The following is a 22373-nucleotide window of genomic DNA, read 5'->3' as shown; positions in this document are numbered from 1 at the left end:
CTTTAATACAGGGTCTACTTTTGAAATTTAATACTTGAAGTGGACCTTTACAGAACTCTTAAAGAACTTCTTGAAGCTTATTTGTAAACACCAAGTATTTCAGTCATTAGAATCCACCATCTAATTAAGTCTAAGTTTTTTGCCTTCACGTATTCGTCATCTACCAGGGACACTGTACAAAGAATCATAGAAAGTAGGCTCCTTTCCCAGCCCAGAATTATGTTTCTTCCTCACTTTAATATCTCCCTTCCTTAGCACTTGGCTTATCAACGCTGAAGCTGATCTTACTTGTAATTTACACACCAAGCGGTAGTTGACTCACCAAACACCGAACGTGGAGTTGCTCAGTCACTTTGCACAGGCTGACCTCTGGCACACTCACCCTCTTTCAAGGGCAACGTGATTCTTTTCAAAGAACTTAATTTTTGGAGATAACTTGAAATGTAGAAGAGTTTAAAACTGAGCCGTGAAAGTGATTTCTCCAAACCTTGTTATTTAAACATTTTTAAGTATTTATGTTTCACACTCATGTGCATTAAACAAAATCTTAAATTATGCCTCAGAAAGTAAATCTACCAATTACTGGGGGTTTACTATATGCCAAATGTGATGTTAAATCCTTTTATTAACTCTCTCACATTTAATCCTCATAGCAATCTTTTGAGGTAGGTAGTATTATTTTATTAGACCTTGAAGTGGAAGGAGGAAAATCTGGGCCCAGTATGTACCAAGGTGCTTTTTTTGCTGCAGGCGACATCACTGATTTGGGAAATGAGAGGCTCCGCTTTTGAGCCCTGATCTGCCACTTACTCTGTGTCCGTGGGCATGTCTTTTCTCTCCAACTACCTGATCTTGGCTTCAACTTCCTCCTCTGTGAGTTATTAATAATTATAATTATTTTTGCTCCAATAGTCCTAGCTCCAACAGACCAAGCTCTCTATCTATTACTTTACTATTATAATTTCAATTGGTGTGTCTTACAGATTTTGCATCTTTAGGCATCTCCTTTTGAAAGGCAAAAACCATGGGGAAAGTCTTAGTTTAGTACAATACTTATCACTTAATGTTTCAATTACCAGTTAATGCTTTAATAGGGATTACTCGATAGCTGGCTGAGAACTGAACCTGGGTTGGGCTCCTGCAAATGGAAAGGCACTGACTGCTGGTGGACCAGTGAAGGCTGAGTGACAAAGTGCCCAAAGACTTCCCCTAAGTTCATTTTATCTGAATTCTGCTCGGCTCAGGGGATGCCCTAGAAGTTGGTGTGGAGGCAGGAAGGGATGCTCATGGTGTTACCCAGAGTCTCATCGGAAGTATGAGTGGAGAAGTGTTGAAAAAGGAAAACAAAGAAATCGAGCCCTGGGGGAAGGCATAGGGAAGGCCATGGTCAAGAGTTTGGACTTCACCTCTGAGGTAGAATTATTTTTGAAAACTTTTTATCAGGGGACCAACGAGACCTATGTTGCATACAGAATAGGGTAAATGGTGGGAGTAGGGTGTGGAAGGCGGAGTTCAGGGTATGGTTAGGAGGCCCTTATAGGAAGCCAGTTAGGAGGTTATGGAGCCCAAACTCCAGTGGTGGTGATAAATGAAAAAGGGGTGCAATGCTGCCAAGCACACAGCTACCAACCGGGTGTAGGGGATGGCTGAGAAGACCCCCAAACCACAGATGCCAGGGGATCCTGGGCACTGATGAAAGGTCCAAGAATTTCCATTCTTTTTTCCTATTCTCTACCCAATCAAAAACATACTAACTTGATATCAGTTGGCAAAGTTATTGAGTATTTAAATAAAGTGTGTGGCAAATTAGGTTTACAGTTGTTCGTATGGAAAGTAACGCAATAATTAATAATAATACAAGAATAAATCATTTCATGTATTCACAACTTGAAACCTACTTTTGCCCCACCCCCTATGCACAATAAACGGAAGAATCATTTTCACTCATGAAAATCACAGATAAATAAACCTGGCAGAGAGAGGGCGAGGCTCCGAGGGGCCTGCTCTAACCCTGTAAGGACCTCCTTCCCTGGGAGAGGCAGCGAGTATTTGCGACAACCGCGAGGTAACTGGGTTCCAATCCCGGCTCTGCCACCCCTGAGCATTTGTGTGGAAGCAGGCCTTTCCGAGACCCCCTGCACAGCTCAAACTCCAGGGCTGCCCTCTCTTTCCCTGTACCCATGTACTGCCTTCAACATTGCTTTATTCAGTTAAAAACATTCCCCTCTTGTTTTGTAGTCTCATTCTTTATCAAGCACAGCACTGATTCAGGGTAGGAGTGAAGGCCTCGGTATCAGGTTTGGGTTTGGGTTTGGATGTCAAGACAAAGCCAATTCACCCCTCCTTTCTCCAGCATCTCGTCTCCGCCCTCGGCCGTCAGCGCTCTGCCTTCGCGACAGCATCCCACTCGTTCCCACGGCAACCCGGAGGGCACCCACGCCCCTGCTCTCAGGCTGCAGCCCCTGCCCTACCCCCACGCCAGCTGCGGAGGGAGAGGGCCGGTTGCCAGGGAAACGGAAGGACGCCAGGGAGTCACCCCCACCGCCTCCGCCCCTGGAAAGGTCGGCTGCCAAGCAAAGCCGCCGGGGAGGAGGAGGAGGAGGAAGAGGGGCCAGTAGTGGGAGGGGAGACGAGAGAGGAGGAGGAGGAGGAGGAGGAGGAGGAAGAGGACCACAGGGACCGCCCCCTTGTGATTGATGGGCGGCTCCTCCACCGGGGACCAGCCCGCCTGCCCCGCCCCTCGGCCCCTTAGCCCCTCTCTGGGCAGAAAGGACTGACCCACAAGGTAACCCCAAGGCCCGCCCGCCTGCCTCAGAGGCCTCCCATCCCCTGCGGAGGTGGTGGGGGCGGGGAGAAAGGGACTAAGACGCTTGCGGAGGGAAATCAGGCCTGAAGCCTGGGTGTCTGGCCACTCCCTCTTGCTGGCACAGCGCCTGTTTTCTTCTGGCTCAGAAAGACAGGTTTGGGGAACTCTGTGATATTTATTTACATTCTGTCAGCCTCCCGTATCTTCAAAACTTGTCCGCAGACTGCTCTGGTCTGCGGTCCGGGAGAGGTATACACGGCCCTCGGCCTCTGAGTGCAAAATTGTTGATATTATTATTGTTGAGAACACCAAATTGCTTGTCAAGCCTGTGACATTACCGCCTATCCACTGAAGTTTCCTAGTTGCGCACGGAGTCTTTCCCTTCTGGGTTTGATGGTCAGGGTGCACCCGCCCATCTCTTTCAGTTTCCCAGTAGAATGAAAAGTGGCCCCCAAGGTGCCCCCGCCCCCGCCCCGCCCAAGAAACCCCCGCCCCGCCCCTCCCCCCAGCCCTGGATTTCCTAAACCAAACTGACTGGAAAGGTCTAATCACATCCCCGGACCTCTCTCAATTCCTCCTCTTTTTAGTCACAATGTTCTCTCAGCATCGGTGTGAGGCAAATTAGGCCCGAATCATTCATTCAACTTTGTTGCTTATACTCAAGACATTTTCATAAGATTTTTAAACGCTGTATAGTTTTTAAAGCTAAAACNCAAGCACCCCCCGCCCCGCCCCTCCCCCCAGCCCTGGATTTCCTAAACCAAACTGACTGGAAAGGTCTAATCACATCCCCGGACCTCTCTCAATTCCTCCTCTTTTTAGTCACAGTGTTCTCTCAGCATCAGTGTGAGACAAATTAGGCCCAAATCATTCATTCAACTTTGTTGCTTATACTCAAGACATTTTCATAAGATTTTTAAACGCTGTATAGTTTTTAAAGCTAAAACTTAAATCTTGCAATATATGTGTCATTACAAATTAATTGTGTAAAAAGTATGAATAAGGTGTCTTGAATCCTCCTTGTCACCCAATTGGGGAAAAGAAGGAATTTTTGAAAATAATTCCTTTTTATTTTTAAATTACAGCTGACATACACCATTACAGTAGTTTCAGATGTACAGCACAGTGATGAGACATTTACGCAACTTACGAAATGATCGCTCTGATAAGTCTAGTACCCACCTGATACTATACCTAGTAATTAAAATATTATTGACTATATTCCCTGTGCTGTATTTACATCCTGGTGTTTTTATAACTGGCAGTTTGTACATCTTAGGGGGACTTTATACACTGGATTGTCAGGTACTAATATAGCCGTTTAGATTTTGTTTCAAAGGAAACTTCAGCCTAAAGGGCTTAAATTTACATTTTTCTTTACTGCTGAACCAATAAAATGTTCACTCTAGTAGTATTTCTACTATGAGAACATAGTAAGAAAAACAGTAAAATGGCGTGCTTGTTTATTATTAAAAACAAACCCCTTCAAGTCGATTCTGACAAGCGTGGTCACAGAACAGGAAGCATAGATATAGATTAGATACAGATCAGATGTGATTTTTTTTAGCAAACTGGAAAACATTACTGCAATCAGATTCTATTCTCCTTAGGGAAATTCGGTTTGAATTCACTGGAGATTTATACTATAGAGGAATGTGCATGTCACCAAGTTCTTAGAATATTCCTCATTGAAATCTCACAGATACGTCGAATTTTGAGGCCAAGAAGGATCATTCGCTCTTGCTTTCCCACATGCCTCCTACTCCCTCTGCTTTTTCTTTTCCCTCCCAATTTAAAATGGTTTCTCATGTTGATCTCTAAAGCACAAATTTGGCATACTGTATTATCTATCACCAGAGACTTAAAAACAGAAGCAGGCATGACCTCAAGCAGATTTAAAATCGAAAAGCAGGTCAAAGGTGAGAAACAAGTGCACACAGGGAGCTATTTCAGAAATATGTGCCTTGCCCACATTTTATCATCACTCTCCCCCTTCCACCTGCCTGTGATTGCTAGGACAAAAAGTTTGGCTTCAAATGGCCATCTGCTTGAGTAGGCCCACAACGCTGAGATCCTCGAATTAAGCATTATCTCATGTGGATTTATTTCCATACAGTTATTTCTGGTTTTCTTGTTCATCCTAGTCAGTTTTTTTAAGCCTGAAGTACAGTACGAAGTTCAAGTGACACTTCCGAAACATGGAGAGCGTTTGCCGGGATGCTGGTGATCGACCACCTTCCCGATCTGCCTCTAACAATCTGTTCCCCGGTGCCTGGAGTATTTGTTTAATCTCACAAAGTATTGATGTATTTAAACAAGAAATCACATGTGGCATCATGATACTTCTAAATGCTCATTTTTATGGTAAAGTACAGCAATAGAGAGTTTACAGGAGGGAAAAGAGACTTTTGTGGGCAATTTTAAAGACCTCTATTTGGTAAGTGATTGTGAAGTCAGCGGTAACCTAGCAGGCAATTCAAATAGTGTTATTTGCTACCTATTTAAACAGTTATTTCATGGCTCTGGGCTTAGAAGCCTCCTTAAAATAACACCACATTAAGGCAGGATAGATTAGCTAGCTTTTCTACATTCACTTTGCAACCAAAAGGTATCATCCAGGTGGGTTCCTTTCGTGACCATTAATGTATTTTCATTATGAATCTTATGTTCTTTGCCTGATGAGTATTCAGACCAGCTTCTCTTTCCAACATAGCATCAGAGGTTCACCTTTCTGCCTGTTTTAACCCCATCGTTTCCTGAAAAGGGTAGGAGCTTCGTTTTGTGCAGGTACAAATTCATGTGAAAAGTTAAAAGTGACCTCTTAAAATGTAACTTCGTCAGTGACTATTAAAATGCTCAGAGAGTTAGGTTTTGTGTAAGATTATGGAACTAGCAGTTTTGGATTCTGACTCTCAAAGACCGATTTTCCACACTCAGGACAAAATAGCCACCCCCGGGGTGGGGCAGGGAACCAGCTCGATCATCCCTGTGGCCCAGGGGTGAGAAGTCAATACCGGAGAGAGTTCAGAGTAACAAGACCAGACCTGGGGTCACCGTGAGTCGGGGGCGAGCTGATTCTGCCAATGTCTCCACCACCAAAAAACCAGAGAAGGTATAAAAGTGGCAGAATGTGAACATCTGGGGCAGCAATGTTCTCTGTCTTATCCTGCTGCTTCCCCAGAGCCTAGAAAGCACCTGTCGCACGGTAGCTGCTACAAAATACGTGTAGAAATAAAGGAAAGACCTTCACTGGACAATAAGCAGAAATCGTGTGGAAACTTTGATGACCTTATAGATGAAGTCTAGCAGACTCATTTGTTTTACTGAGGTAGTAATTGACATGTAACATATTAGTGTCAGGTGTACAATGTAATGACTCGACATTTGTATATACTGCAAAATGATTGCCATAATGTCTGCTTAACATTATCCATCTAGCAGACTTATTATTAATAGAGCCATTTGATAACTTCGTGAACTTAAATACTTTGTCGTAAATTTAGACCTCACCAAGCAGAGCCACACTCCTTGAAAGCATTGTCTCCACTCCCTTACCTCTCGTTCACACAGCCCACAGCCACCTGCCTTCAGCCCCGTCACTGCACTAGATGCTCTCCCCAATGTTATTAATAACCTCCTTCTTAAAAAGCGCTCTTCTCGGCACCTACGGAATGCGCCCACTTGGTTCTCCTCCTACCTCTCTGGTCTCTTTGCAGGGTTTCTCTTTGGCTCCCCGTTCTTAAATTTTAGTGTTCCTCAGAGTTTTGTCCTGGGCCCTCCTCTTTTCAAGGCCCATTCTGCCTTCAGCGTCAGTTGTTCCCCCCAAATGCCAGCAAAGCCCGAATCTTTGCCTCTCTAGTCAGCTCTGGAGCATCTACACCCACTTACTTGACATCTCCATTTCCTGTGCCCCAGACACGGAAATCCAAGTCCTTTTCTCACAAACCTGTTCCTCCTTCCTCCTCTGTTTCTTTTTTCTTTTTTCTTTGTTTTTATCTTTAGAGGGGAAGGGAAGGAGAGAGGGAGAGAAATATCAATGTATGGTTGCCTTTTGTGTGTCCCTTGCTGGGAACTGGCCTGCAACCCAGGCATGTGCCCTGACTAGGAATCAAACCACGATCCTCTGGTTCACAGGCCTGTGCTCAATCCACTGAGCTACACCAGCCAGGGCCCTCCTCTGTTTCTGAGGGGAGTGTTGGCACCAACTGCTGGCTGCTCCAGCCAGTAACCTGGGCAGCCTCCTCCACACGTCCCTCTCCTGGCCCACCCATGTCATTACCAAGTCCTGGTGACTTCCTCTCCTGAGCATCCCTGAATCCCTCATGGGTAAGCATGTGGGCACTGGAGTGAGACTCTCGGGGTTCAAATCCCAACTCTTCCACTTAGTAGCTCGGTAAACTTACGCAAGTTACTGAATCCCTTTGTGCCTCAGTTTCCTCGTCTGCAAAAATAGAGATATAGTGCCTGACCCATAGCGTGGTCATGAAGATCTGAATGAGTTAATATGTGTAAGTGCTTATAACTTCCAGAGGCTCAGTAAATAGCAGCTGTCATCTCCTCTTTTTCTTCCTCCTCCTAGTCCCCCTCCTCTCCCACCTCTTTTGGCTCCTCATCTCTACTTTTTCTACCCAAAGTCCAATCACCATCTTTTCTCATCTGGATTACTGTAGTATGTCCCCAATGGTCTTTCTACTTCTACTTTTACCCCATATGCCGCCCCCCCTCCACAACTATTCTCCATACAAAGTCTGCAGGAATCTTTTAAAAACGCAAAGGTAATTATCTGCTCCCCAGATAGAGCCTTCCAGTTTCTTACTATGGCCCTTCGAACCCTGAGCTTCACGGCCCCACCAGCACGAGTTGGCCCCTGCCCCCCCACCCTCCAGCCCTTTGGTGCTGTTCTCCCTCGTCTCTCTGCTCCACCTGCACCGGCCTCCCTGTTTCTCATCCACAGGAGCCCCTGGCTGCCCTGAAGCTTCTGCATCTGCTGTCTTCTCTGTCCAAGATACTCTTTGTCCTACTCCTTGCCTGGCTCACTCCTTAGCAAACCCAGTGTCATTTCCTAAGGGAGACCTGGCGTCCCGGACTAGCTTATGCCCTTCCGTGACAACACTCTCTGAAAGAGCCCCCTGTGTCTCCATAGCATTGATCGCAAGTAGAGTTCACTTGTTCGTCAGTCTTCTCACACCAGAACACTAACAGGGGGTCTGTGTTCATCTTGCTGACGGCTATACCCCAGTGCCCAGCGCAGCGCCTGGGTTGGAATAAGGGTGCAAAAATTGTTGAATAAATGAGTTTAAATCCCCAGGGCCTCATAACTTCAGTCACTCATAATTTATCATAATTTGGGTTTTCTTGTCGTCATGTTGTAGGCCTACTTCTGCATCAGGTGTCTGTCCATCTAACCCCTGTGTCTAACTGGCACAGGGTCACTAGAGCCAGCTGATGGCTGCACTATTTATGCCCAGAACGAGAGGGCTGTAAGGGCATCCACACCCATACAAAGAACCCCTTCAGTCTGAAAGGAGCATCTGTGTCTTTCAAACAATGGAAATTAGATTAATAAAGAGAATAAACACAATTATACTAATTCCAAATGTGGCAAAGCAACAAAGGGTTCTATCACAGTGTGTTTATTTACCTCTTATATGCAGGTCGGGGATTAAGAACCATGTTGCATGAAGCAAGGGACAGACAGAAGTTCCTCAGTGATGTGCAGTATCTGCGGGACATGCAGCATAAGGTGGAATCTGAATATCAGGTAATTGCAGGAAACAGGGTTTACCTTCCAGCTTTGCTTGCAGTGTTAGGAGAGAACCCAGCAGACAGCATCAGTACGCGTACATGATAAGCAGCAATAATTTTCTAAAATCCAAAGCCCAGCATTTTATAAGCCATCGGACCATAAAAAAACCACTTTACCTCTGAGGCTCACTTTCCTCATCTGTAAAATGGGGATAATAATAGTACCCACCTCATAATACTGTCATGAAAAGAAAATGAGACGACCTTTTCAAAGTATTAGCACAGAACTTGGCACACAAATCTTGTTAACAAATGACAGCAGAGTGTAAATTTGATAAGCCAGTCACTGAGGAAAAAGACATTACAGAGCTGAACTGGGTCCCCCTACCTTTTATCAAATGACAGGGCCCTTCACTGTCATCCTGCCAGAAGAAAGGTGGTTAGCACATTCCACAATAAGTGAATTATTCATCACCGTAGTTACAGTGTTTACATGCAGAAACAACACAGGGAGCCGGAGCAGTCAGTGATACAATTACCCAGAGCTAGCCTAGGACAAACTTGCCAGACGGGATGTGGGATTCAGGGAACACTTCAGAAGTGTCATTCAGCCTGCTGGCCCGGAGGTCAACCGTCATTCACCCAGGAGGCATGTCCTCAGCCCCGACTAAGGATGGAAAAGCGCTCCTTCCCCAAGGAAAACACAGAACTGCGGGTTGTCAGGTTTTCCTTCCCCCTGGCAATTTCAAATAGAACAGAACCCACCAGGTCACCAAGGAAACCAGGCCTATCTCAGTAACCTCTGTAACACAGCTTAGCTTAGGGGCTAGAAATGGAGTCAGCAAACTTCTCCCACAACTTGGCAACATACCTATAAGACTATAAAATGGAAGGAATTTCTATAAAATAGTGAGAACATAAACATTCGAACCGGTCATACTGGAGTACACCTACTTTTCACAAAGACGCCTCAGCCATCCAGCCCACGTTTCGAAATACTTGTCTCGAAGTTGTCTTAAGAACAGGCACATAACATAATCAATCTTATTTTAGCGTCTCTGTTTGAAAAAAAAATCACAACAACTTCAAGCCACTGCAGTTTTATTTTCTAATCTCTGTTGGTCTTTCAACACTGTCCTTATTAATAAGGACACTTTCGACACTGTTCTCATAAATAGTAATACTTAAGTGCCTACTTTGTCCTGAACGAGGTTCCTTTTATCCTGGAGTTCTCAGTCTAGAATTGAGAAGTAGGCAAGTATGTGAGATCGCTTCAGTTTCTGATGACTGTAATGAGGCAGATAAAACAGAGGTAATGGGGTTGGGGGTGATGCTCCTCTAAACAGTCAGGGAAGTCCTCTTTGAGAAAGTAACTTTGCCTGTGCAAGTAAATAATGAGAAAGAGACAACCAGAGCATCCTGAGCAGAAGGGAAGCAGGTCCGAGGGCCCTGGGGCAGAAACTACCTTGGAGCATTGGAGGAAACAAAAGGCCGGAGTGGCCGAAACACATTGACCAAGGGTGAGTGTGGGAAAGGTAGATAGGGCCTGGACATGTTTACCAAGACAATGCTTCGTATTTGGACTTTAATCTTATCACAATGAGCATTATTGGATGGTTTTAAGCAGGGGAGTGATATGATCTGATCTGATCTGTTAGGTTGGCCAGTTTGTTTGTTTTTTTTGTTTTTTCTATAAGATGGCTGTCTTAGTCCTTAGCTGTTTTTAACTCCATTTGAAACAATTTTGTTAGATTGTATTGTGACAGCTGTCATATCAGTGTGCATTTAAAAAAAAACCTTATCAAAATTGATGAATTTTTGTGTAGCTATTTTAACATTGAAGATGGAAGAACATATACAACATTTTTGGCATATTATGCTTTATTATTTCAAGAAAGGTAAAAACACAACTGAAATGCAAAAAAAGATTTGTGCAGTGTCTGGAGAAGGTGCTTTGACCGAATGTGTCAAAAGTGGTTTGCAAAGTTTTGTGCTGAAGATTTCTTGCTGGACAATGCTCTGTAGTCGGGTAGACCGGTGAAGTTGATAGCGATCAAATCAAGACATGAACTGAGAACAATCAACATTATACTCTGCAGGAGATAACTCAAAATATCCAAATCAATAAGGTTATTGGTGAAAATGAAAAAAGTGTCTTGGAGCTTATCGAAAAAACTAACTGGACTTTTTGGCCAGCCCGATACATTTTTTAAAATCTCTCCATAGCTGCTATGTGGGGAAAGGTCTGAGAGGGGCAAGAGAAGCAGCAGAAAAACTCATAAGGAAACTGCACTGGAAATTTGGGAGAGAAACTCTGGTGGTTCAGGCCCGAGCAGTAGGAGTAGAGGTCACAAGCGGTCTGACCAGGGAACAGAAGCAGCAGAGACCTCTCGCTGAGAGCTGGAGGGGTGGGACAGAGAGAAAGAAAGGCGTGAAGGATGACTCACTTCAGCGCGTTCACCTGCCCATCATCAACCCCCTCTGTTACCATCACTATTTTAAACTTCTCTACTTCTTTCAAAGCAAAGAAGCAAATACCATCACTATTTTAAACTTCTCTCCATACTTTCAGCAAAGAATTTCTCTTCCTGCTTTACAGACACATGAAACAAAACAGAGAACCCAAGGCCACAGGTGGGAGGCCACTAGACACCCGCCCCTTCCATCCGGCTACACCCCCATCTAGCCCTTAAGTCCCAAGAGGTCTCCATGCTAGTGGCCCAGCCTGAGATCTTGGTCCACGGCCCTCCGTGTCCAGCCCTTCTCCATCCATGGCCCTCTCATCTGTCTTTGAGATGTCCTTTCTGACTGGCTCAGCCTACAAACATGTTCAATCTCTTCGTTCTGAGAACAAAACAAAGCTGCCTGTGAACCATGTGTCCTTTTCTACTCACAGCCCCAGCACTTTCCAGTCTCCAGATGTCCCCAAATAGTCCTCCACATTTCTATCTCCACTTCCTCTCCTCCCACTCATTCCCTGAGCCACCGCAGCCTGGCGGTCACCACACTGCCCCTGAAACTGTCACCCACAGCCAAATGCAGTGGACACCTTTCAAGTCTTTGCTTTCTGGAGCTTTATCTACACTTGACACTATTACTTCTTTCTTCTTGAAACATCACTCCTTTGGCTTTCTGACATCACGCCCTCCGGAGGTCCCTTCTATTTCTCTCACATTCTTCCCCCCAGCCCCACAAACGTTACTTCCACCAGTTTTCCATCCTCCACCTCATTTTCCTCTGATTCACAAGGTCCCCATGACCCATCTCATCCCCTCCTATGTTTAAGATTTTATTTATTTTTTCCTTGTTTATTTATAGAGAGGGAAAGGGAAGGAGAAAGGGAGAAAAACATCCATGTGAGAGAGAAATATTGATTGGTTGCCTCTGGTACTCACCCCAATTGGGACCGAACCCACAGCCTAGCACATGCCCTGAGTGGGAATCAAACCAAAGACCCTTTGTTTGCAGGCTGACAGCCAACTAACTGAGCCATACCCTCCTATGTTTTTAACCACCACTCATAGATTGATGACTTGTAACCCGAGTCTCCCCAAAGTGTCGGAATCAGACACACACCTGCTGTTAGACATTCCCTTCCAGATGTCGCATAGGCACCGCGTATTCAGCATGGCCACAGTTGCACTCCACAGGTCCTTCCTTCTGCCCTGCTCCTCTCTGTTCCGATGATAGTGACCTAAGCCTTCCTTGACTCCTTCTCCTCCCTCACCGCCCACATCCCACCAGTCACCATGTCCTGCCAAGGTGACCAAAAAGCTCATGACCTTGTGCCTGCCTTTTTATCCCATTGCCACCACACTGGTTTCAACCTCTGTAGTTTCTCTCCAATACTATCACAACATTCCTATCACTGGTCTCCTTGCCTCCAATCCTGCCTTCCTGAAATCTATCTGAAATGTGAATTTGACTATGCCATTGGAATGCATGAAAACCTTTGGTTGATTCCCTACACTTAAGGTTTGGCCAAAGACCCAAGAACCACAGAAAAACAGCCTAAATCACAACCACGTCTCTAACCTGTTCTTCGCCCTCATCTACCTGACACTTGACAAGGTTGATGAGGACCCCAGTTTTAATTTAGAGTCCTAGGGAACCTCTTTACACCTTTTTTCAAGAGACAACTTCAGTGAGGTATAACTTACATATAAAATTTATCCGTCTTAAATATAATTTAATGACTTCTGGTAAATTTAGCAAGTTGAAGCCATCACCACCATTGATTTGAGATCATTTCTGTTACTCCAAAACCACAGCACCCTTTTCATACCTCTCTCACATTGCTTACGAAACTCAAATTTTGTGTCACTTCCTCTCAAACAGGACCACAGCTTCTAAAAATTATATTTTATTGATTAGGCTATTATAATTGTGAAAAATTATATTTTGAAGAATTGAAAAATTTTGAAAAATTATATTTTATTGATTAGGCTATTATAATTGTCCTGATTTTTCCCCCTTTGCTATTCTCCACCCAGCAGTCCCCATTCTCTTAGGCAATCCCCACACCATTGTTCACGTCCACAGGTCACATGTATAAGTTCTTTGGCCACTCCATTTCCTACACTGTTCTTTACATCCCCATGGCTATTCTGGAACTATCTATTTGTACTTCTTAATCCCCTCACCTCTTCACCCATTTTCCCATACCCCCCCCCCAATCTGGCAACCATCAGAACGCTTTCTGTAACCAGGATCCTGTCTCTGTTCTCCTTATTTGCTAGTATGTTTTTTAGATTCAATTGTTGATATGTTTTTTTTTGCCATTTGATTCATAGTTTTGATCTTCTTTTTCTTAAATAAATCCCTTAAACACTTCATATAATAATGGTTTGGTGATGATGAATATGTTTAGTTTTCTCTTGTCTGGGAAGCCCTTTATCTGCCATTTGATGTTAAAATGATAGCTTTGTTGGGTAGAACAATTTTGGCTGTAGGTCCCTGCTTTCTATTACTCTGAATATTTCTTTTTTTTTTTAGACTTTGAATATTTCTTGCCAATCTCTTCTTGCCTGCAAAGTTTCTTTTGAGAAATCAGCAGACATGCTTATGGGAATTTCTTGTAGGTAACTTCTTTTGTCTTGCTGCTTTTAAGATTCTCTCTTTAACTTTAACCTTTGGCATTTTAATTCTGATGTGTCTGGAAGCGGGTCTCTTTGCATCCATCTTGTTTGGGACTCTCTGTGCTTCCTGGACTTGCATGTCTATTTCCTTCACCAACTTAGGCAAGTGTTCTTTCATGATTTTTAAAAATACATTTCCAATTTCTTGCTCTTTCTCCTCTGGTACCTCTATGATGCAAATGTTGGACCACCTGGAGTTATCCCAGAAGCTGCTTAGACTATCTTCATTTTTTTGGATTCTTTTTTTTAAAATTTAATTTATTTATCTTTAGAGGGGAAGGAAAGGACAGAGGGAGAGAAATTTCACTGCATGGTTGCCTCTCATGTGTCCCCTGCTGGGAACTGGGAACTGGCCTGCAACCCAGGCATGTGCCCTGACTGGGAATCAAACCGTGATCATTTGGTTCGCAGGCCTGTGCTCAATCCACTGAGCTACACCAGCCAGGGCATTTTTTTGGATTCTTGTTGTTGTTCTGATTGATTTTTTTTTTCTTCCTTATGTTCCAAATCATTGATTTGATTCTTGGCTTCATCCACTCTACTGTTGTTTCCCTGTAAATTGTTCTTCATTTCAATTAGTGTATCCTTGGTTCCTGACTGGATCTTTTTTATGCTGCTGAGAACCCTCGTAAGTTCCTTGAGCATTCTTACAATCAGTATTTTGAACTCTGCATCTGGTATATTGCTTATCTCCATTTTGTTTAGCTCTTTTTCTGGAATTTTGATCTGTTCTTTCATTTGGGCCATGTGTCTTTGTCTCCTCATTTTGGCATCCTTCCTGTGTTTATTTCCATGTTTTAGGTAGGGTTGCTATGACTCCCTGTCTTGGTAGTGTGGCCTGATATAGTAGGTGTCCTGTAGAGTCCTGGGGCACAACTTCCCCTGTCACCCAAGCTGGGTACTTGAAGTGTGTCCTTCATGTTGGACCACAACTTCTTAAGGGCAGGAGTCTTACTATTCTCTGTTGAACCAAATACCTCATCTTTGATGAGAGCCAGAGTTACTTAACAACCAACCCTGTTTACTAGACTTAGACGCAGATGACTTGTAACTATTCTTACAAGTCAAATCCACCCTCATGGAGCATTTTCAAAGCCACTCGCTACAAGGTCTGCAAAAAATAAGTCAGGTTGTCTTTAAGATGTTCTGAGTATTGTTGAAGTAAGTATATAGCAACTACCAAAACTACATGAAAGGGAAGTACAATAAGTTAGTTAGATTAGTTAATCTATCCCTTACCTTGTTCCAGAAAGTATTTAAAATAGGGGGTTAAGAATCAATTGTGTGAGTTTAATGACCCCTCAATAATTTGGTCCATACACCTATGGACCAAATGCCAAGTGGCACGGACCTAAATACCACCTATATGGACCTAAGTACACCTATGTGTATTTAGATAATTTACTAAGGTAGATTTTGCACTAGGTGGATATTGAAACCCCGGGTCACTGATGAGCTTGGACAGTTACTTGCAGAAATCCCCACTTTCACTCACAGTACAGTGATCTGCTTGGACACTAAGGAGTCCCCATTTCTGGGTGTACAAATAGTGTAAGACTTAATTACTAGCTATGACTCCCAAATCATATGTGTTTGCCACATATTCCTTCCTGTGCTTGGCTCGTCTTTAACAAACTGGCTCAAATTGAAGCCCTTAGAAACCTCCTGTACACACTATCCATGCTACATCCTAAAATACGCTACGGGTTGGTATGCACCAAATTAGCGGTGCCTGGCCAGGTCTGTGTGTAGTGGCAGGAGGGGAGGGTTAAACCCACCCTGAGTTATTTTGACGCTGCTCCTTTCGGTGGTTGGGTGGGACCCTTTTGAAAAAACAAGAGGAAATAAACATCTATTTGGCATATTACATGCTATTTCAGAACCTGGTAACTAGTACATAATTACATGCCATCTCAGAATTTGGCACTATTTCTTCAAGGGTGTTTATGCTGCATAGCTTTCTTCTTCTTCTTTTGGTCGAATGTGTTTATGTAACTTGAGGCAGAATTTCGCCATTGTGTCCACTGAAAGCTGGAGAGAAAGATTCTACTTGGCATTTCAGCATGACTTTTTCATAATCTATCAAATGTGTTCAAATGGCTTTTATTTCATGTCACTTATTTGTCCTAATTCCTTCGAGTGTAGATCAAACACTGAGCATGATGACATAAACTTGTTCAAGGGCATGATCAGAGACTCTGCCAGGTGGTGAGGGTTTGGAATCATCCTCTCAGAAAGTTGAGGGAATGGAGAAAATTCAACTTTCCTTCCATGGGAATGGGAGGGGGGCACGAGCGGGGGGTGGTCTGTGTTCTGCTCACCTGTGACGTATGTGTTTCTCTACTGTTCTCAGATAGAAAAGGAAACCAACTCATTTGCTTACTTAACCTCTCAAAACTAATGAACTTTGATGATGTTACCAGTGATAATTAAAACCCCAAACTGTGGATTATTCATGTTTGGTCATAAGAACCACTACCAAAAAGAACCCATTGAAGGCAGTGGGGACTCCCACTTCCTGAATGCTTGCTGGGTTTGAGTGACAGTAACCTTGACAGAGGGTCATTGTTGGCTGAGGGTCATACCCAAGCAGGGTCTTAGGACGGTTTTTCTGCCATGACTTTGAGGCAGGGAAGGGTTCCTCTGGCACACTGATGGCTTCTTAAGGCACCGGGGGCCCAGGTAAGAGAGGAGACTGATAATAAAAGAAACAAGATAAGCTTCAAGCACCCCTGGGGATTTCGAAGGCTATGATGCTGACTAAAAACTGGTTTACAGAGGACCCCCGAATGACTAGCACGGTCTCCTCAGTTGGCTGCTGCCGGGAGAGGGGGCTTAGGAAGCACCCTTCTCCTTCCAGGCAGAAAAACAAGAACGATGCTCAGGCCAGGACAGAAAGCCTTTCTTCCCCTGTGACTAAGATCAGAGTCACGTTATTTGGCAAAGGCAGACTTTAGAAATAAAAGTAAACTACAGAATGGGGTTGGAAACAATTAAAATTGTCATGAGATAATGATGGTGATGGTGATGACGAGTGTCTTTTATTGGACACTCACCATGAGCCACTCACCATGGAGTTCCCCCGACACGCCAGCAGCCCAGGGCCCTCTCCCATCTCCCTCTTAAGGATGAGGGGAGTGACAACCCACAGAGTCGGTCAGCTCGCCCAAGGTCACGAAGCTAGAAAGTGGCAGCGCTGGGGGTTTGGCATGTTTACCAGGCTTGAGTTACAGTGAGTCACAGAACCCACGTCACCCTCCACAGGCATGTACGCACCTTCTGTGTTCTGCCCCCGCAGCGTCAGCTTCTGCACAGAAGGCGCCTGACGGCGGGAGCTGCTGTCAGAGGGAGGGGCGAGGTGGGGTGGGGGCGGGGCGAGAACCCCCGAGGAAGAGCGAAGGAGGAGCCCCCGTACCCCTCCGGAAGAAAGCAATAAGGAGTTACCTGACACGCCTTCGATTTCAAGACTGCTCTCAGCCAGTTGTGTCACGTGAACAGAAACTTATTTATAGCAGTCCGGCTCCAGGCACGCGAATTTGAAAGGGAATATTTTGCAAGTTCCAGGGTAAGGGGAGCCCCTGGTGACTCTGAATTACTAGGCCATTCCTCCTCCCCATCCTGTGGATGTCACACTCCTTTGCCCGACACTTCAGGACCCCCAAAGTAGAAACAACGTCAGCAACAACAGCAACAACAAAATGACATTTACTAGTCTCAGGAAAACTAGCCCCTGTGGGCAGTACGGCTGGATTCTTGCTTTTTCTAGGACTGGAAGCCTGGACTCGGCTCCGTTCCCCGTATTCGTTCTCATCAGCAAAGCTATGATTTTGAGAGGATTAATGTTTGATTTATACAGAAAGATTACTTGGCTGGATCAAAATAAAGAAATTGGAAGTACCTACTTTGCCACTGGTTTGTTGTTCTCCTGTTCCTCTATGAGAGAAGGGACAAGGAACCTGAGGGGGAAGATTTTTTTTTTCATCACTGCAAACCATTCTATTCTTCATCCCCTTTTGGTAAAGAAATATTTAAGTCACATGCATTCTTGGAGAGAATTTTCAAAAAACACTCAGCCCACAAGAATTCTGTTCATCCCACAGACTCTGCCTGGGTCTTGCAAGCCTTTGCTAAGACAGGCTCCTCCACTTTCAGCCCATCAGCATTTTCTTGCTCTTTTGATACGGGCAGGTTAGGGTAACACAGACATCTGCCCCTTCGGGGAAACAGCAGGCCAAACCAGGGCTCCTGCCAATCAGCGGCTTTGGTCACAAGTCAGTGGAGGAGGAATAGAAACAAAAGGCCTGTACTTAGTTAACTTCACTAAACTCTCCAGCTACCTCTCTGGTGCTGATTTATTGTAGTTACAGTCTAGCGTGTTTGAGTTTTCTTGTTTAAATTATGTATGAAAACAAACACTGCCCAGGATTTATTACAATGGCTTACTATTTTCATGGAAAATGAAATAATTTTTGGAAATAAGATTAACTGTGAGATAGAAAACAAAAACAAAACACTATGGGCTGTTCTCCCTTTCCGAGCAAGGCGGGGTTAAACTGCACATTTCTCCTGGGAAGCCAGGTGAGTACCGGCCCCTGTGCTGGAGACTGGAAGCCAGCGCTTCCCCCACACCTCAGTTGTGAAGCACAGTATAACTGATTCTCTGCTTTCCAAAGTGGAAAATGTTTGAATACTATCCGGTCATTTCTATTCTTAACCTTGTAGCATAATATTAGGCTTTCCCCATGGCAGGAAACCCTGGCAAGTCCTTGTACATCAAGTAAGGAGATGTGCCCTGACTGGCGTGGCTCAGTTGTTTAGGCAAAGCAAAAGGTTGCAGGTTCGATTACCAGCCAGGGCACATGCCTAAGTTGCAGGGCAGTCCCCAGTTGGGGTATGCGCAAGAGGCAAAAGATGGATGATTTTCTCATACATCAGTATTTTTCCCTTCCTTCCTTCCTTCCTCTTTCTGTCTCCCTCCCTCCCTCCCTTCCTCTTTCTTTCTCCCTCCCTCCATTCCCCTCTCTCTAAAAATAAATAAAATCTTTTTTTCAAAAAAAAAAGGAAGGAGACACTTTTTCAACAGAAATAAAAAAGTGCCCGAGAAATTTTTCTCAACCCAGCCCGGAAGGCGGATGTGTCAGGCCCGGTGCAGAAACGCTATTGCTGGTCATTGCACCGCCCTACTTTACTACGACATAGATAATTTGCCTGCACCGGGGCAATGGCGAATTCTGTCACTATCTCTACTAGGCTGGAAATGCTCCGAGAAGTTTTACTCTTCAGGAGTATTTACATCATCAGTTGAAATCCCCCTACACATGATATTCTTCAGTTTGTTTAACCCCCGAACGGAAGGAGAAATATTTTGGAATTAAGTTTTCTTCTCATTTTGTTTTTTTAAAAATGAAAAAAAAATTTTTTTGTTTTTACGTTTTTATTATTTTGCGTTTGGGGATTGTTACTTTCCTCCAAAACAAAAATGCAGTTCAATTAACACTAAATGCTGGATGCTGGGGGATCGAAAAGAATTGGCCCTTACTGTCACTGTTCTCGGTGATCAGCAGGAGAAACGGACTCAAAAACAAAACAACTCCATACAATGTGGGAAAATTTTGCATCATTCAAGCTATGTCTGCATAAAGGAGCAATGGATTTGGCCTAGGGAAGAGTAGTGAGGCAGGGAAAGTGGGAGATGCTACCCAGCTGGTTCTTAGAGGAGATCAGCAGGATTTGTCGAGAGAACATCCTGGGAAAGGCTCTCCCAGTGGAGGGGACAGCATGTGCTGAAGGCTCACGTGTGAAAGTTCTTCTCCTGTGACTAGGGTGTCATCCAAAAGGAGAGAGTAGAGTGGAGGGGAGTATGAAGGAGGAGCTATGAAGAGAAAGGGACCAGGAGAAGTTAATACGGTATATTAGGTCCTTCCTTCCTTCCCTAAGAAGGCGACTGTTGGGGAAATACTTGACCAAATGCCTCTTGGTATGTTTGTTGTTTGAATTTATTAAAGCAATGACTACTATTATCGCTCTGGCAGTTGGGGCCAAGGGGAGAGGGACTGATGCCTGGGTGGGCGCGCTGGTACTTGGTGACAGCGATGTACACTGGAGACGTACCTCATGTATTTATTCTGATTTATTTCGTGTTCTTCACAATAGGAAGTAAGCATAAAGGTATCAAAGCTGGTCAAAGACCGACCCAAGATGACAAACAAAATGATCCTCTTTTGTTCTCTAGGCTTGTCTGAGAAGACAGGAATACAGAAGAGACCCAACAGAGAACTATGGAGATCAATCTGGGGGGCAAGAGACAAATTTTGAGCAATCCCGGATTTCAAGTGGGACATCTTCCAAACAGGTACTTAGAACCCCGGAAGACATTCTCCTGCTGCCGTGTGTGTGTGTGTGTGTGTGTGTGTGTGTGTGTGTGTGTGTGTGTGTGTTTCTTGGGAAAAAGCCAACACAAAAAGGAGATATTGAAGAATCCTAAATGTCAGGGCCGAAGAGGCGGGCAGGCGCTCCCATTCCGGGCACCATTCCCCGCCGTGTGGCCCTCCCTCGCCGTCACTCCAGGTGGGCCTCACCCTTCTTTCCTGAGTCTAACCCACTGCACTGCAAATCCAGTTTGTTTTTTTTAATGAAGAGAGTAAAACACAGTGCTGCATCGCATACTAACTAGCCATCGTCCAAATATTTTTGTCTAGGATGATAATAAATAAAAAGTTCAATATAATATAATAGCAACATGAGAATGAAGATAATAACAGTAGTTAGTAGTTACCATTATTTGAGTGCTTACAGCGTTCCAACATTGTGCTAAGGATTTTTATACACACTCACTTATTTAATTTTCTTAAGTCTCTATCTATTATTTGCCTCATTTGATGGAGAAGAAAACTGAGCCTTAGAAAAGTTAAGAAATTTTGCCTCGGATTTTGCAGCCAGTATGTGGTAGAGTGGCTATCCCTCTCCAGGCAGTCTGAGCCCAGTGAGGATGCTCTGGACCACTAGGCGGGATGATCATATTTCACATGTAAGCTCTTATCTGCGTAAGAATTTTACTTATCTGGTGTAAGCTAAATACCTCGAGCTGTATTCAACACCCGTTGTTAGCATGGCGAATTGATTTAAGATGAGTAATACTCCTTTTAGGAATTCTTATTTAATATTTTATGCCTGAAATTTACTCCAGAGGATGGACTCTCTCTTCTTCTGGCGGTACGGGTCCCTGAGTTAGGTCCTGGATGCCTGATATCAATCAAGTTCTTGTTGGGATTTCTTCTCTAATCTGGGATGTTCACACTGCAGTTATTTAATGTTCAAAGGACAGCTAAAAATATCAGTGACTGATGTTTATGGATGCAGCTGTGTCCCTGGGGGAGATCCATACTGCCTAGTAAGGAACATATAGTCACACAATAAAATGTTCCCCCTACAGTCCGAAGGTAAGAGAGACTATGTTGTAGCATTGGCAGCACTGAGAAGAATGTGTCACCTGAACCTTTCCTGTCACTCGGGCACTACATACGAGATCAGTGCCTGGTGCTGATTAAACATAGGGAGTGTGATTGATCCTCAAATCAAATCTTGTTTGGCCAGAACAACATGTTTTTAGCATTAAGGTGACATCTCACATTTTTGTACATGGAAATAAAAATCAAGAACAGATATAAAAATGTAATGCAATTTAAGTCAAATAGGTAGCATGTAGTGATCTTCCTAGGTTGGAATTACTAAATGAGGGGCCGCTGGGTTCTTCAGTTTTCATGAAAGATCCATGGACACAGTCACGGCTGTTTTGTCTGGCAGTGCTCGGGCACGTGAGGTATTCTAGGACTCGAAGTTCTGTGTTTCTCTTTACAAACTTACTTGGGGGACAAGTTGGTGACAGGTTTCTGTAGTTTTCTTCAGCTCTTCAAGTCAACATTGCAAACACTCAGACCACATCCAAAAAGGACATCGTTGTACGTATAAAAGTAATTGTGAAATAAAGACAAAAACAAGTGGTAGGATGCATAAAACTAGCAATTTCTATTCTCGAGTACAAGGGTAGGAATTTTCAATGTTCGCACAATGTCGCCTCTTGGTATGTCCGAGAACTTGAAACAACATTAGTTCCATGATCCCAATTTTTTTCCAGATAATGATGTCCTAAGGGCTTGGGCCTGGACTGTGCCAATGCCTTCAAAACCATATCTTCTCTATCGAGAAGGGTGACAAAATCAGAACTTCCCATCGTCAAACCTACCCCTGTGTGGCTGTCTGTATCACAGATATTCTTTGGGGGACACTAGAGGATTTGCAGGAGGGGCAGAGTGAGAAAAAAATGCCACTGTACGTATCATTTCAGCAGCCATCGGACTTGTGTGCTCCTAACAGCTGATCCCCCCTGGCTCTGTCCTTCAGTGTTTGCTGGGTACAAGGGGAGTCAGAGATCCCTTGTGAGACTCAAACCAGATCCTAGAAATCCTGAGCCCCCAGGAGCAGGGGTTGGTTTGGGGAATTCCCTTCTCAGGTGTGGATTCCTGCCTAAATTTCTGTGAAAAGTTGGTGGTTCTTAAAGCTTCCTAGTCTGAGCTTGCCCCATGATATCTCAAATCCTGAGGGTATGAAGAAGGTGTCGGAGCTCTTGCTACAAGATTCTCCAAAGCAGGAAGGTCCTGGAGCTGGTCTCCCAGAGGAGGCTGTGA

General features: G+C 44.3%; 1 protein-coding gene across 1 annotated transcript in view; it reads left to right on the top strand.

Annotated features, from left to right (window-relative positions):
* The first annotated feature begins 2689 nt into the window (after window positions 1-2689).
* The window catches only part of MARCHF10 (membrane associated ring-CH-type finger 10), an 82522-nt gene continuing 62838 nt past the window's right edge, over window positions 2690-22373 (top strand). Inside the window, exons 1-3 of the mRNA XM_037070235.1 lie at window positions 2690-2785; window positions 8461-8567; window positions 19922-20041. Of these exons, the coding sequence (XP_036926130.1) occupies window positions 8478-8567; window positions 19922-20041 (210 nt within the window). The 5' untranslated portion in view covers window positions 2690-2785; window positions 8461-8477. The remainder of the gene's footprint in view (window positions 2786-8460; window positions 8568-19921; window positions 20042-22373) is intronic.

The sequence above is a fragment of the Sturnira hondurensis genome, unplaced genomic scaffold (genome assembly GCF_014824575.4).
Source record: "Sturnira hondurensis isolate 20B ecotype Veracruz unplaced genomic scaffold, ASM1482457v3 Scaffold0018728, whole genome shotgun sequence".
Taxonomy (NCBI): Eukaryota; Metazoa; Chordata; class Mammalia; order Chiroptera; family Phyllostomidae; genus Sturnira; species Sturnira hondurensis.
This window is presented reverse-complemented; position numbering and strand designations above follow the sequence as displayed.